This window comes from Macaca nemestrina, chromosome 3 (genome assembly GCF_043159975.1).
Source record: "Macaca nemestrina isolate mMacNem1 chromosome 3, mMacNem.hap1, whole genome shotgun sequence".
Lineage (NCBI taxonomy): Eukaryota > Metazoa > Chordata > Mammalia > Primates > Cercopithecidae > Macaca > Macaca nemestrina.
In genome coordinates, this window is record NC_092127.1 from 27,541,329 (window position 1) to 27,559,156 (window position 17,828).

The 17,828-nt window shown below is 34.6% G+C and overlaps 1 protein-coding gene across 7 annotated transcripts in view; it reads left to right on the forward strand.

Moving 5' to 3' along the window:
- LOC105488649 (follistatin like 5) overlaps window positions 1-17,828 on the forward strand; it is an 813,494-nt gene that overhangs the window by 45,268 nt on the left and 750,398 nt on the right. For all 7 annotated transcript variants that reach the window (XM_011752911.3, XM_011752910.3, XM_011752913.3 and 4 more), the window contains exon 2: window positions 7,306-7,447. In XM_011752911.3, coding sequence (XP_011751213.2) covers window positions 7,322-7,447 — 126 coding nt within the window. In that variant the 5' untranslated portion in view covers window positions 7,306-7,321. The remainder of the gene's footprint in view (window positions 1-7,305; window positions 7,448-17,828) is intronic.

Consider the following 17,828-nt stretch of genomic DNA (forward strand, 5'->3'; position numbering starts at 1 on the left):
TAAATCATGCTGGTTAGAAAAAAGTATTTGCACCTGGTACAATGACGTGGCACATCCATTGCTCTGATGAGGAGAATGTGCTGCTGAATGGAGAAAATCCACTTCTCTGAAAGAGGGAATCCATTACTCTTATAAAACTGGACTCTTCTCATGCACTTTGGGAGGCCGAGGCAGGCAGATCACGAGGTCAGGAGATAAAGACCATCCTGGCCAACCCCGTCTCTACTAAAAATACAAAAAATTAGCCAGGTATGATGGCGGGCGCCTGTAGTCCCAGCTACTCTGGAGGCTGAGGCAGGAGAATGACGTGAACACGGCAGGCTGAGCTTGTAGTGAGTGGAGATTGCACCACTGCACTCCAGCCTGGGCAACAGAGTGAGACTCCGTCTCAAAAAAAAAAAAAAAAAACTAGACTCTTTGGAGAATGCTTTTTCCTAAGAAAAATATTAAATTAGAATTCAACCACAGAGTTCACAGTAGTAGGTGTGAAGTTAAAGTGTCTCAATAGATGAAAATAACTGCTACAACAAACAAACTTGCCTGATAGATGTTAGAGAAGCCACTCTGGTCCTTCCAATTCCGGTTAAGATAAGGAATAAAAAGTTTTTCTGTCCTGACAAGGGAGGTTTTCCAAAAGAACTTCCCATTTAAAGACTAGTTTTGATCGAAGTGTAAAAGAAAAAGCTTTCTGTGATAATTGCAACTTAATTTTTCGACTCACTTCACAGTCAATTCAAACATTTTCAATTACATAAAGAATAATAAAAATCACTTAATGTATACCTACTATTTCAAATTAATTTTCATCATTAATTTATTCATCATTTTATTTACCCAAAAATATTTATTGAGATTATACTGTGGGCCAAGTACCACTTTAATTTACAGAAATGATTAACATAGTTCTGTCTTTACTGAGTTAATTTTGTGGTTGGATACAGAGAATAAACAAGTAAGCCAATAGCCATGTAGCAATTCAGATGATGAGGAGAGCTATGGCTTCCAGTCATTCCATTTGAATAAAATTTTTCATCTGTTATTTTTCCAAATTTACCATTTCACTATTCTTATTTTATAGAAATACATACCGTGTTTTAACTAAACTTGCCTGACGGCATAGTCTTTGAACCTCTTCTCCTCTCTAATCACATCCTCCTCCTATCTCACACCTAGATTGGGTGATTTATAAATGCTAAGAACCCCAAACAGGTATCTCTAGCCCATATCTCTTTGCTAAACTGCAGGTTCCTATATCCCAATGCTTAGTTAATATCTCCATTTGGTCTATCAAAAGGCACCTCCAAAAGGAAAATGCCATTTGCTCTCTCAAACCTGTTCTTCCTCCTTTCTCTTCTCCAGCTTGATAAACCTAATCAGATGGAATAATCCAGTACAGGTGCTACACTATATTGGCTTGTAAATTCCCTCTTACAGATGGGACCCACCCAGGCTAATCGGTTTTACTTAGGTTGCACAGTAAGACCCAAGGCAAGTTAGAAGTCAGTTTTCCTGTCTCATAGAATTCTAGGATACCAGAAAAGAAAAAAGGCACTAGTGAGCCGCTCTTTTCTGCTACATAATAGAGCTAGAAGTCTGTGGAATGTAAGAAACTTGCTAGACTGTGGGTACTAGTTTAGTACATCTAAACTACTTTCTTCTACATCTTTGTAAGAATGATAGCCTTCCTAAAAGCAATAGCCACGGTGCAAGGTGCAGTCATAAGGGAGATGCAGAAGAATTGTAGCAGAGAACAGAAAGCCTGGGTAATGTCAAGGAAGGTCTCACAAAGAATTGGGTTGGAGTTACCTCTGGAAAGACCCACAGGAGTTTTCTAGGACGGGGTGAGGAGTTTTCCATTACAGAGTTGGGGCAGGGTAAGTAAGGCTGCGAGGCCTGGCATACTGATGTCTCCCTTGTGTGAAGCCCCGCGGGCCCTCTTCCCTTGCAGGTTCCTGCATCAGCCCCTCTTACAAGCAAGTGGTCCTACAGGATAGCAGCAGACCACCGGATGGCTACAAGTTCCTGATATCTAGTACTACCTGGAAAAGAGAACAAAAGTCCCTTATTTCTGACGTAGCACCCCCCCCCCACCTTCACCCCCAATCTCCAGCCAATTAGCACCAAAAGCCCAAGAAGTTATTAGTCACAAATTCCTGCCTGGGGGTGGGAGTTGGGTGGCAGGGGGCAGGGACTTCTCTGAGGTCTTGCATGCACAGCTAAGCTCAAGATTTAACTTACAGTAACCCTTTCCTCATTTTAGTAGTAAAAAGCCCACACCTACGTGGAGATTTTATATGCTAATGGTACATGCGAACTGTGTTACAGCATGTAGATACTGAGCGCAGGAGCCAATTAGAGGTCAGCCTTTGCACACGTTGCCTCACCAGTATTTTATGAATATTCACGTACAGCCCCCATACAAGAAATTCCTTCTAAGGCACTAGATGCAGCCTCACGCTTTGAGCAGCCTGCTCTGCATCTCACAGTGCACTGCTGCTTTGCAATAAACTTCTTTGCATACTCTTACTTTGAACTTGCTCTCAAAGTCTTTTGTGCCATGAAGTCAAGAACCCGAGATGGCCCACTCGCAACAGAGTGAGAGGCAGGTGAGGATACTTAACCTCTCTGCAACGATTGATGATGTTGGAGATTTTGCTTCATCTTGACACTCTTTTCATTCAAAGGCATGCTACGATGGTTTTCTACTCCATCTCAAATGCTGCATTTTATTCTTAAGGCAAAGCTTCGATGGTCTTAGTTTTCCAAGTGATTAGAAGTGACATTCTGGAGAATAGGTAAACAAATCAAAATCCCTCAAATTTGAATCTACTAAATAACGTAATTACTCTAAATCCTACCCCCTGCAAGCAGCATGGCATGATTTGCCAGGCGGAGAAAATACAAATGGCTTGATTCAAAGAAACATATTATATTTTGAAGACGAGAGATTTCTGCCCACCCCCTCACCATTTTAAAGTCTCACTTTGTTAGATCTGAAGTTAGGCAGATATTTTTTAGATACACATGCATTTTGTTTTCTTCAAGTTAATAATGAGGTTGTTTTCTGATGCTTTCCTGTGAACATGGGGGTTACAAGGAAAAGTCACAGGATCATTATTGCACCATCTGTTCCAGCTGGTTTGTTTTAGTCACGTGCTTTTCAGTGTTCTCAGTGAGCTGTCAACAAACTGCCAATTAATTCTGAAAACCTAACAGGTTGTCAGAGGTTACTATACTGAAAAAGTGAGATTACGACACTGTTTATCATGGGATTGATTACTGCTGATTTACAAACAATTTCCAGAATACTTTCTGTGGATGAGTGAACTTTTAAAGATATAATAATGATATCTTTGGATTCTGTTTCTAAAGAGAAATAAAAAGATGATCATGATTCTCTGAGCATACATCGAGAAGAGCCATTCTTTTTATTTTGGTTACTGTTTGATAACTATATAATTGGATTCAATTGGTTTTCTTAGTGATATTTCAAAGAAGAAAAAAATTACAAGGTCGTTGTTTATAAAAGATGAGCACAGAAACTAGGTTTTGTTCTTTCTCTGGTCTTTTTTGGCTGTTACCTCTATACTACTGAGCTCAAATGCCTATGTGTAATAGAAATCAGAGTTTTCCTAAGGAAAACTGACTTCTGACTATCTGACTTTTAGTATTAGTTCTGTTTAGTTTGACTTTTAGTATTAGTTCTGTTTAGTTTTATTTGTGATATCAGTAAATCAATCCAGCGGTGTGATAAATTTTGCTGAGGCAAAGCATATATGTATATTTATTTTTGTGTAACTTTGTATTACTGAGAGATTTGGGACTTGGAAATCAGGATTATCAATGAAAACAATTAATTATGGTTAATCATATAAGAAATGTAGATGAAAATAGCACAAATAGGTTGCATATACGGCCTTGAAGATTCACATACTGACTTATTTTTATTGACTTTTAGTGAAATGTAAGGCAGATATTTCTAGCTGATTGCCTTTGGGCAGATAAAATATTTCAGGATAATGTTGATGTAAGTCTGAATGCATTGGATCTAACAGAAGCTTTATAAGATTTTTAGTAACCTATTAAAATTCATTGTTAATTTGCTCTATATTTTATAATGCGTGAAATATTTGTAGTCATATAGAATATGTGTGTGTGTGCGCGTCTGTGTGTGTGTGTGTCTGTGTCCACACACAAAGAGAAAGAGGAGAGGGAAGAAGAGAAAGAGAAAATGAGAGGGAGGGCAGAGAAAGAGAAATCTTAAGTGAGCACTTTAAAGAGATTTCTGACCTCACTTGTACGCAGAGTCCGCATGGAAGGAAGTTGTTTTCATGCCTCTTTCTTGACTCTCCTGGTGGACAACAGAAGCAGCAGATGTATTAGGAACCTTGTGGAAAATATCTCCTAACTTGAGCTGGTCCTTTTTCCTTTATTCTTGGCTCTATCTTGGATTTAATATCTTCCATCCAGATGTCTTATAAACAAATATTCACCTCTGAGAAAAGGATTAGGCTATACATCAAAATGACAAAAAAAAGCGGGGGGAGGACAGGTTGCAAATGAAAATATTTAGTTTGCTCAGGTTAGTTTTCAGAAGCTTTGTGGCATCATTGGAAATAGGAATTGCATTAAACATTATCAGAATGTAAGGAAACGTGATCTTTATTTTATCCTTGAGTGCAGAACATTTATGCATTCGTTTATTGTTCAGTAGGTGCCAGGCTGTTTGCTAGGCCCAGGAGATATAATGCTGAAGAAAACAAAAATAAAAGCAAACGATTTCCTGCATTAACAAAGTTTGGAGAAAAAAAAAGATATATAATCTAATGGAGAAGACCAACATTTTTCAAATAATCATGGTTATGATTTATAATTACATCCCTGAAATGAAGGAAGATTGATCTATGGGAATAAGTAACTAGAACAAGTCACTCAGGGAAGAGATTCTTGAGAGAGATGTCTGATGTGTGAAAGTTTTTTGGTGATAAATGGGGCAGGGGGAAAGGGCATTATTTCCAGTGGAGAAAATACCTTACCAAAGCCTTATAACAGAGACAGGCAAAATAAGTTAAAAAAACTGAATGAAGTTTAGTGTCGCAGGAGGGGATATCTAGAGGGAGAGAGAAAAACATAGAGCCCCGACACTGGGAACTTGTCAGCTAGGTCAGGGATTTTGGTTTTTATCTTAAAAGTACATGAAAATATGCTAAAGTTATTATTGAGTACAATTAACATGATCACTCAGGCTCTCGTGTGGAAAGTGGACTTAAGATGCATATATAGAAATTTGGAAGACTAACAAGGATGTGGTTAGGGCAGTTTAGGTGAGAAGTGTCTTGACAGCTTGCAACAGAGTGAGGACAGTCAATATGGAGAGGAAGCAAAGTTTAGGAATATATTTAGAAGGTAGATATAAAAGAATTTAGTGACGAGTTTAGAGGGTAAACAAGAGTTATCAAAGAGGTTTCCTTGGTTTCTTATTTAAGTACACAGATGAATGAAAATTTGGGAAAGTGTGGTGTTACGGGAGGGTGTGCGTACTATGAAGGGCTGTTTTTGAAACATGAAGGTGGAACTGTTGAGTAAGCAAGCTATACCATTCTAGAGGTTGAATGTGAAGCAATATAAATATAATTAAGACCAGAGATGATGTTAAGATAACCTGGGCTGAATGAATGGAACAGGAATATAGGTGGCTAGCAATGAGATTTGATAAGCCACAATATTTAATGGCAAAATAAAGCAGTAGGCTGAACCTACTAAAGTACTGAGGAATTTTCACAAAATCTACAGAAATAGAAGAGAGAAATGTTATAAATACCAAAGAAAGTGACAATTTCTTCCAAAAAAAAAAAAAAAAAAAAAAGGAATGGCCAGCATATGTCTTGTAAGAGTGCATTAGGAATGCCCACTGGTGGGTGTATGTGTGTGTGTGTGTGTGTGTGTGTGTGTGTGTGATTGTGCTGGTTAGCTTTGAGAAAGCTAAAAGTCAGTTTAATGGCCTGATGAGGTCAGAAGCATAACTGAGTGGACTAGGGTAAAAAAATGGATGGAAGGATGTATATAACTATTCCAGAAATTCAAAAAGTAGAGGAGAGAAATTACCTTAAAACATAGGCCATTTACATCTGTCTAAAGATGGAAGAAAATAATTGAGAAAGGGAGTTGAAAATTCAGTCAAGAACCAGACTCAGTGGCTCATGCCTGTCACCTCAGTGCTTTGGGAGGCCACGGCAGGAGAAGCACTTGACACACCAGGAGTTCAAGACTAGCCTGGACAAGATAGTGAGACCCTGTCTCTGAAAAGTAAAAATAAAACATTAACTGGGTCTGATGGTACACACTTGCCATTCTACCTACTGGGGAGGCTGAGATAGGAGGGTCATTTATGGTGCCATTGCACTCAAGCCTTTGAAGAAAGTAAGACCCTGTCTCTAAAACAAACCCGAAATACAGCATAGAGCAATGTTAATCAATTGATTACGTTTCTCAAGGAGTCAGACATAACAGATTGACTTTGACAGAAGAAAAACTCCTCTGTCACAGTAGGGAAGGAGGTGTGCTGGCGAAAGTGATAAAGCAGGAAATACTTGAACTCAAAGTTTAGATTTGTATGTTTGGAAAGGACTTAGTATTTATACAATAATAAGTTCATGCCATTTTACAACTTATTTATATACAAAAATATAGAAAGGCTGAAGTAGACATAACGCTTTTAGTTTAAAGTGCTTGTAAAGCAATTTTCTAAGAAATGCCTTTTTAAATACTGAAAAAGTACATTAGTAACTAAATATAATCCACCTGCATAGCTTCTGTTGTACTCAGTTAATTTATTAAGTACTGCCTATCATAGACTATCTTATTAACTTCTCATCAATATTTACCAGTGAATTATAATAACTATGTCTATTAATATTTGTTCATCAAACATACTCAAATAAAAGTTCAATATTTATATATTAATAATTGTATTCTGTACAGATAATTAGAAAATTAAGTATAATGCAATATTTTCTCTATTTCCCCTTTTCTTTCAACCTTTTTAATTAACTCTTTTCTTACCACATTTTTATCAGTCCCTATATTTCTTCTTATTTCATATTTTGTCTGAATAAAAAAAGTATTTGTTATGATCAAAGGAATAATCTGTATTTGGAGATACTTACTTCTCATTTCCCTTGGCAACTACCAGCAAGTTTTCAGTAGGTTAATGGAGATTTATATGTGATATTAAATATTTCATGATACATGTTTTTCAATATATAATTCATTTTCTCTGATTCCTTGCAATTTTAATTTTGACAGGTGAAAAGCAGTAAGGATGTTTAAGTGCTGCTCAGTTGTCTTGGTTCTTGGATTCATTTTTCTGGAATCGGAAGGAAGGCCAACAAAAGAAGGAGGATATGGCCTTAAATCCTATCAGCCTCTAATGAGATTGCGACATAAGGTACAGTCAATATTCTGCATCTGCTCATAGTGCCTGCCAATTATAAACTAAGCTATTTGTTTTCTGGTTTATTATTCACTTAGGTGCACTTATTTGAGAATATACTTTCAGTAGTTTCCATATGATTTTTAAAATGCACATTTTAATACATGAAATAGCAGTAAATTTGGAAATTTACAATTTCGAGATCTACTTCTTAACAAAGAATAGAGATGGACCATTAAAAACATAATTATTAGAATTTACATAGAATAATACTAATAAATTTATAAAGAAGTAAATATAAAACCCAATCTACCAGATAATTTATATTACTCCCATATTAATTGTGATTTTAGAAGATTTTAAACTAAATAAATGTTATGTCCTATGTTTCGCTTTGTTATAAGATAAACACAAAGTTATCTACACTGTCTGAAGATATATAGGTTGGCAAAGGATTTGTTTCCATAGAAATTATTAGAAAATTTCATAATATGGGGTTTTCTAATGTTGGACAAATACTCCACTTTTTATGTTAAATGTTTTGAAGTATAAAATAAACTGATATTTAGGCATATAATAAATTATAAACATTAAATACTTATGATAAATTAAGCTAGTGTTTTATTTTAATAGCAGTCCATGATACTGAAAATAATATTCTAAACTTTTTATTAAATCACGTAACATTTTATAATACATTTTTGAGTTTTAAGAAAGTAGGAAAAAACATCAAAAATAACATACTAATTATGGGAGAAAACTTTATATATCAGTAACATTTCTTATTCAACTTGTCTATAAGAAAGACTTTTGAAATAAACAAATAGATTTTTTTTTCCCTTTGGAATTAATATATGCATTTACGCTGCATATATTTTTGCTGAAATTATTTTGTAAGTATCAAATATTTTGATAAAATAGCCAATCTTTACTGGGACTTTTGTGTACCAGACATTAAGCTAAGCTCTTCAATGTATTATCTGATTTAATCTTCAAAACAATCTTATGAAGAAGTAACTATTTTCATTTTATAGGCAATAAATTAAGTCATAGAAGGGTGAAGGAATTTTCTAAATGCACACATTTATTAAATATATTAATTGGTACAAAATGAAGGATAGATTCAATAGCCAACAAAAAAGGAAGTATAATGTAAAAATATACTTTAATGTCAAAATCATTGTAAAAATTCAGTTACATGTGAAAATAAATAAGTTTTTAAAGTTTCTAGTCTTGACATATGCAATTGGAGAATTGCCCTTGACCTACCACTTTTCAATTATCATTGCTTTCTCCTACCTCATGGACTAATAATCAGTTTTATCCCCAGCCGAAGTTTAGAAATAAATAACTTAATGTTCTCAGAACACATTATCAATACAGCAATTTGGTACATATTTTTATGTACCCATTGAATATTTATTCTGTGCTGTTTGTCTGCCCTAAGTTATATGTCTTGAAATGAGGAATTATGCTTTACTTTCACATCCTTTTATTTCTGGTGCCATGAACATAAAAGACACTGTTTAATTAAATCAATGGCGGAAAAATGACAGGTAGAATGCATGATGATGCTTTTCTGATTATTCTCTTGCTAAATATCATACCACTGGTTTTAATGTGTTAGTATATACATTTATAAACAAACTATTTTCTATTGAGTTTGGATGCTAAAGAAAAATTTAAGTGTTGAGATTTAGTAAAGCTTTAAAGAAATAACACACTGAGTTAAACTTGTTTGAGAAGTGGTAATACCTACCAAAAATCATGTAAGTCACCTTCTACTCTTTTATATATCTGCATGTCTTTACCACTAAATCGTTAGAAATAATATATGACTGTTGGCTTTAAAAGCAGAGACAGAGTATGCCTGGTCATACCTAACTTTCAAACAACTTTGAACAGAGATGAGATTTGGTGAATGTGTGTGTGTCTGTTTGTGTGAGAAAGTGGATGTTTCACAGGAATGACTAGGAATCCTGGGTTGTAGAAGTCCCTGTAAAAACCCCATCTTATACTTTGTACTCATTGTCAACCCTCATATTCAACCCTCAGGAATTACCTTCTTTTCCCTGACACCTTGAGGATTGTATTAGAGCTTTTATTTTTGTTTGTGTCAGTCAAGACTAGGATCCCAGAAATTTCTGGCCTTCCTTTTCCCACTGATTCCCATTATGAATCCACTGGGTTCATACATCACCTTATTGGTGAGACCTTACCAAACCCTGATTGAAAAAGGAAAGCCAAAAACATTCCCTATCAATTTCTTTGATTTGTTTTCGTCCACAAAACTCAACGCCATTTGTCAAGACATATATTTTACTTATTTTTTAGTTTGTTGGATGTTTTCTTTCATTAGGATGTGAACTACTTTTCATCTTGCTCCAGAACAAGGATAGTATTGGGCACATGGTATAGGTTCAATAAATATATGGCGAATGAATGACTTTATCAGATGGCTATAATAAGACTGAAAACAAGATAACATGTGTATCATATATACATATATATATTTTTATTTATATATTTATTAATTAAAATAAGTAAAATTTCTTATTTATCAGAATAAAGTCAACAGAATACTTTAAATTTTTAAAATAAATTATTTTAATAGCATCATATAAATTAATTTTCTCCTATTCATTATTTTTAACCTGTATGATTTATTTAAATTGCAAAAATGTACATATTTATATTTTTAAGACAAATAATGCAAAATCCATTTGGATTAGATTTTGCTAATGTTAAATATTGCTTATAGACTAGAAAAGTATGAAATAAATAATACACAAAATAGATCTCCAGGTCTGATAAATCATGTTTTACATTTTTCCTAGAAGAATGTAAGTACTTTGAATCTAAACGAATAGAAAGAGAGCTCATTTTTACCAAATACTTGTGTGGCAGCCATATAATGAATCCAATTTTGGAATCGAAAAGGAAAATATGAGACCTGTTTGTCAGATTACATTGAAATATTGTAGATACAAATATAAACATATGCAGGCATATCATTTACAACTATAAACATAAATGTAATTGAAAATTTGTATCTTGAAATAAAAATGAATGACACAACAATGTATCATGCTAATTATAGAAGTCTTACTTATAATCCACAGATAAGAGAGGAAGCCGATCATATGTTTTATCCCATGTGTTTACTCAACAAGCATGTATGGAATGTCGTATGTTGGAATTCATTCACTCTCTAGATTTGTAAAATGCAATTACCAAATCCAAATTCCAAAAGAGGATTTTATTTACCACTTTAACTTAAACATTGCATACTCATATCATGCTAGATGGTTTTATATACATTAATTGTTATAATTTATGTAATAATCCTGGGATGTAGGGAATATTATTCCTGTTTATTCACATGACATTATTAAAACCCAGAGAGGTAAAGTAACTTTCCCAAGGACAAGAGAAAACGACAGAACTAATGAGATCATTAAAGGCAGGTAAAAGCAAAGGTAGGACAGACATAGGGAAGAAAAGGCCAGAAAAGAAATAAAGATAATGATGATAGTAAAGCAAAATGACATTGACCTCAGGAGAAATATCTTATGTTCTTTCAGTTTGTTTCTCTTGTTCCTCCATAAGCACAACCATAGAATCCCCATGTCCATTTCTGAAATGAATGTCTTCTCCTGATGGTTGTGCAGTCCTCATTTAGGCCAACCTCCCAATGAAGACTCACTGGGAAGCAATACTTAACTGTCCTCATTGCAAGTCTGTGACCCAAACTCTGTGTGTGAGCACAGTATAGTAACTATTGATAGTCTTGTGCATTTGTGAGAAAGTTCCTTGGACACCCACAAATTTTGAGCCGTCTTTAGAATGAGTGTACTCAGAGCAGCCATGATGAACTTGACTTAACATGGTGCCAGGCACTGACTGTAGAGCAGGTACTCTGTTAGCTATATTCCATATATTAGGTTACTTAATTATGTGAATATTCTCATGGCATAAGTGATTTCATGGCTATTTTTGTAAATGGGGAAACTGGAGTTCACAGATATTTACTAATTACTTAATGTCACAGCTGGAAAGCCAGACAGCAGTATCTGGAAATACACAGTCTCAATAACTTAATCGAGGTTACAGAATGAGTATGTTTGTAGTAATATGGCCTGTACGCAATGTATTTCCTGTTCTCCCCACATTCATGTGATAGTAACATAGGCTTACATGTCTTGGCACTTTTGTGCTTGGATAGGACCATGTGTCTAGTTCTGGCCAATGAGTTGGAAACAGAAGTGCCATGAAGTGCTTCTGGGCTGAATTATATCATAATTCACATTGGATCACAATTGTAAAATCTTCTAGAACTCTCTTTTTTTCTGAAGCATTGCAAACAGCATCTGGTCAAGGTGGGGGCTACTTAATTATTCCAAACTGCCTAAATAACTATTATGAGTAAAATATCCTGACAATTGGAGATTGTCGTGGAATAAGAAGTGAAGGGTTTTAAATCACTTCACTTTGTACATCATTGAGATTTGGGAGTTGTTGGTTATTTCTTTAAAACCTTAGCTTTGTCTGCAATCAAGACAGAACTAGAACTTAAACTCACATCACCTTATTACAAACCCTGTGTTCCTTTTTTCTTTACCATTTGGGGTCCCTGTTTCATTTCTACTCTTGGCCTTTTCTTCTTCTCATTTCTCCATTATCCCTTTCTTCTCACTACTTGATTGGTTGTAATTTTCCATCCCAGTTTAATCTCTGGCTATATTTATAATGATGTAATATGTATGTATTAATAGTTCAGTGTATTAACATGTATCTAATTGGTTGCTGGTAAATCCTTCTGGGGTCAGTAACATAGCTTACAACCTTTTCTCTTACCTACAGTGCTGATCATACTGCTGCATTGTTTGCTGATGATTATAATCAAAGTCAGGCTTGAGGGAAGATCTTATGAGGACAGACAAGAGTGTTCTTTGAGTATACCTAGTGGCACCAGTTAAAGTCCTTAAAATGTTTTTATCTCTATTTAACCAGACACTACTATGTCCAACTTTGTAGTGCAGAGCTACCCCTGCAAATCTAAATTGACTTATGGTTCCCTGACTTACTAAATCAAAATGTTTATCTGTGAGGGTAGCTACTGAGTAAAAGGGGCAAAGAGTGTACATGGTTTAGTAATTCCTAAGAGGGTTGCTATTTATGATAGTACAGTATAATTCAAAGAATTCCTTTGTGGGATGTGACTTTTTTAACTTTTGGTATTAAAAGAGTGATAGATGTGGATTGTTGAAAACTGGCACTAGAGAACTCTAGGGAAAGAGACAAACATTAAAGAAAACATCAAAACTTGGACTGCTTAGAGGCTGTGAACCTTCAAGCCGATTCAGGAGCATTAATTCCTGACAGAAAAAAAATTTGCTATCCCTTCTGAAATATGTGATTGCTGGCAGCATATTCAAGAAAGGTCTTTAAAATGTTAATGTATTTTGCAGAGGTCGGGAAGCAATGTGGACCACCATCTGAGAGCAAATATGTCCATGGTGAGAGGAGTTAAAAGAATATTAGTTAAAGAATTAATTAACTAAATAGTAAGGATTATACCAATTAATACATTGATATGTTTATTCTGTATATACCAAAAAGGCTGAATATTATTGATAAATCTCATAATTTTTTCTGATAAAATAAATTATGTTTGAAAAATTTATTTTTTTCTGACAAATTATATCTCATTATTAAATGACACCATCCTATCCCTATTTTTGTGATTGTGCAAGAACTATTGAAGAATAATGAAAAAATCAGAGTCCTAGGTTAACAAGATCAAAGTGCACATAATAGTCCCATATTTTTTATAGATGGGAAAAATGAATCTAAGAAATATTTGAGTTTCAGCAAGAATGCTTTCACGGTCATTTAAGAGGCCTAGGCAAAAATCTAATCATGAGGATGTTTGAAAAAGTTTCAGTTATGCAAGATGAATAAGTTCTGGATATCTAATATACAGTATGGAGGCTATCATTAACACTACTGTATACTTGAAATTTCTTAATAGGGTAGATCTTAAGTGTTCTCACCACACAAGCATACAGAAAGAAAATAAATGGTAAATACGTGAGGTAATGGATATGTTAATTGATGGTGATGATCATTTCAGAATCCATACGAAACATCAAGTTGTACATTTTAAATATATACAATTTTCTGTCAGTTTTACTTAAATAAATCTGGGAAGGGGAGAAAATATTAAAAGCAACTCGTTTTATTAGAAATGCTCTCTACCTGGATTACCCATAGGCTAGATGCTTTTTTACTGTTAAAATTATCATGCTAATTGCCTGAAAGGAACTCTGTATTATAATGATGATTCCGTTGACAAGGGGTAGTATTGTTTTTTAACTGAGCTCCTCTGTCCTCTTTTCACCTTTCAAGCTCTAGTCAGGAAGGGAAACACTTAAGCAAGCTTTACTTCAGTGAGTGACTGAATAATATCAAGAATTGTGAAAGGTCTGAGATTTTAATCCTCTTTGCAAGCTCTTAAAATAGCCTGTCACACATAGTTTCATCAGTAGTGATAGAAAACAAAAGACTCCTGGGTCAAAGACAAAGGGCAGTTCATTCTTCACAGTAGTAGCGGTAGCCAGTGTCATCATTTGGGCTAGTTTTGTAAGCCCAGTTTCCACAGGGCAATGCAGGTTACACTAGTGCACACCATAGAGTATGTTATACGAGAAGATCTGTGAGTTGAAGAACACCAGGTTTGTTGTATGAGCCTGTTTGTTCTTTGCTCTAGAGAAAAACATTCTCTTTATTATAGGGGACAGTAAGTGGTCATTTCCTTTGTTCCCAGTGGAGATACAATTTCCATCTTACAAGGCTGTGAATACAGTAGCCTTTTGCTTAAGAGAGAGACATTTTCTGTATGTTCTAAGACTTTGCTATATAAGCATCCTGGAACAGAAAGATGGTCCAGAACAAATGGAGGTTACTGTCTCTGCTCACAAGATGTGCAGAAACATTAGAGACCCATAGAGAAGTGGCTACCAATACACATTGAGAGCACCACCTATTACATACTGGAGGTCACAATTGCCACGAAATACATTTGCTTAAGGCCAAAGCTAAACGCTGTGTGCACAGAGTTAATCTGAAAACCAGGTATTTGTTTACAGCTTCATTCTACCTTTTACCTAGTTTTGTCCTTTTAAGAGTTTTAAGAAAATGCTAAGTTTTGTTGACCTTTGAATGTGTTGTTTGCATGTTTATTCCTTCAGGACAACTTTATTTGCTATTCTAGAGAAAACTGGCATTCAGTGGACTGAACTACTTTGCTTAACTAAAGCAAGTAAATAAAGGGATATATCTGACTTCTAAAATTCTCAAGATAAAGACCTACTACAGAAAATGGTCTTTTGATCTTTGACAATGCGTTCCCAAAACAATATTATTATTATAGTTCTGTAGGGGGGTATGCAAAAACAGTTGCTCTTTTACACCTTTATAACCCTACGTTAAATATTTTGCTTAAAGCTTTAGAAGTAACCATAACTTGACAAATAGAGCTGCTTTCTTTTGCAAGTTTGAAGTTTTGAAATGCTAAAAAAGTGTTGCATTATCATTCTATTTACATCTATTCAACACAAATAAGTCAAAGTAGGCAAATAAAGTCAAATGTGTATAGTATATTAAAGCCAAGCTTCTCAGGAGTCCAGAACACTCCAATTATGTGCCAGCCTTTGGCACATACCATGTTTTCTACCACCCAAATACAAATTTTCAAGTGACCTGAAACACAACACTTTCTCTTACCCCACTCCCTCTTTCTATATTATATATATATATATATATATATATATATATATATAACAAAACATACATAATTGTTTCAATAGTTGAAAAACTATGTGGATTTACCCTTGTTTCCAGGAAGAGTCACTGATCCTTTTACATATAAAGAAGCATCAGAATATTAGGACGTAGGTGAGTTAAGTAGGTTACTGTTTAATTATTTTTTTTCTGTTGGACTTCCAAAGTCTTTTTACCATTAGATCTCTTTGTCTTTTCTCACAATTTCTGTGGAAACAGTAGTGCTAGATCATAATGATTAGCTAAAGAAAAACAATCAACATACCCAAATCTGCATTAATTAAGCACTTTGCAAAGTGCTTCCACTTATTCAAAAAATAAAATATAGGTGTGATTGTTTTCAAGAGGCCTCTATGTGGATACTCCAAACATGTATATGTAGGAAAAAGGGTTATGAGTTAAAAATAGGTGAATGAATAAAGATATGTTTTCTAATCATTGATATTGATCCATTGGCAAGTTGGCATTCGCTGTCACTCCTTCAATGTGTGAATTGATAAGTTATTTTCTACATGTTTTATTATTAAAAATTCCATTGTGACTTCAATTAGCAAAGCTCTGTGTTACAAATGAAAAGAAATATTCTGGTTTATGAGCTTGACATTCAGCATGTTTAAGAGATTATAGTACACAAGCCAAACTGAAAGGGTTTTATTTGTAACTAATATTATTTATTCCATTATTTCTTACCTTAGTTCCTTTGCATATGAACTGAGTTTTATAAAATAGTAGAAATATTCCTTTAAAAAAATGTAATACAGATGGGAAAACCAAGAGCCTGAGAGACAGAGATTTTTAAGTTGATGATGACACAGCCAGATACTTTCCAGCTGAGAATAGAACCCCAGATTTTCTGTCTCCCAGAACCATTGTTTTCCTTTAAAGCTCTCTCCCCAAATTAACGCTTTTCTTTAAGTTCAGCTTTTAACAATGAAAAATGCGCATTCACTCATTATTTCAGCAAATATTTATTAAGTACCTACTACTCATGAAGTACTGAATAAAACAGTTCAAATCCAGTTCTTAAATACACAGCTTGACTTGCACTGATTGCTGTTGAAACAAACATCTCCAATGAATTGACTGAAAGCATACTTCAAAACCTTATTTAGATGTGCAACAGAGGGATAGTTCTTCAGGGGGAGCCAATGCAAAGTTTGCTTTATACGAGGTAGTCTACAAGAAAATAAATGCCAGTGATTAAGTATGTTTGCCAGACTGGTACAAGAAAAGCATGCTTAGTCTTAAGACGTTGAACTAGCCACCTGGCTGTCTGAAGGCGATTGTGTGTTTATCAGCTGTGTGGGTTAAAACCATGGCCCCTTTCAAAGGTGAGTCTGTTACTCATAATACAGTCAGTAAGTAGAAACACCCGACAATAAATATCTATTTCCAACAGGCTGTCAAAATCATGCTCTCATCTGTTATCGGAAATGCCAGCAGTTTGGCTTGTTTTCTCTTGAGTTAAGGGCCTCTTTGCTCTTTCTCACTGTTTTTTCTAAAACAAACATTGTTTTTAGAGAATTTTAGGTTCACAGCTAAATTGAGCAGAGTACAAAGAGTCACTCTATACCCACTCCCCCACACGTACACAGCCCTCTCATTATTAACATCCTGTATCAGAGTGGCACATTTACAGTCAATGAATCTACATTGAATACACATTATCATCACCCAAAGTCCATAGCTTGTAATAGGGTCACTCTTTGTGTTTTATATTCTAAGGATTTTGACAAATGTATAATGACATGTATCCACCACTATAGTATCATACAAAATAGTTTCATTGCCCTAAATATCTGTGCTTTGCCTCTTCATCTTTCGTTTTCACCAAACATCATATAGTTGGAATCATACAGTATATACCTTCTGAGACTGTCTTCTTTCATTTAGTAATATGCATTGAAGTTTTCTCTATGTATTTTCATAGTGCAATAGCTCATTTATTTTTAGTGCTGAATAATACTCTATTTTCTGAATGTACCGCAGTTTGTTTTTACATTCACTACTGAAGGACATCTTGTTTACTTCCAAGTTTTGCCAATTATGAGTAAAGCTGCTATAAACATTCCCATGCAGATTTTTCTGTGGACATACGTTTTTAACTCTTTTGTGTAAATACCAAGGAACATGATCGCTGGATCATATGGTCAACATACGTTTAGTTTTCTAAGAAACTGCCAAACTGTATTCTACAGTGGCTGTACAATTTTTCATTCCTACTAGCAATGAATGAGAGTTCTTATTGCTCCACTATCCTCACCAACATTTGATGTTGTCAGTATTTTGCGTTTTGGCTATCCAAATAGTGGATGCTATAGTTTTAATTTTCTATTCCCTAGTGACATAGGATGTTTAATATCTATGAAAACAGAAAATGTATTTTGTCAATTGTGTATCTTTAATGATAGTGTCTGTTCAGCTCTTTTGCCCATTTTATAATTGGGTTGTCAGTTTTCTTTTTGTTGTGTTTATCAAGTTCATTGTATATTTTGGGTAACAGCCCTTTATCAGATATATCTTTTGCAAATATTTTTTCTCAGACCGTAGT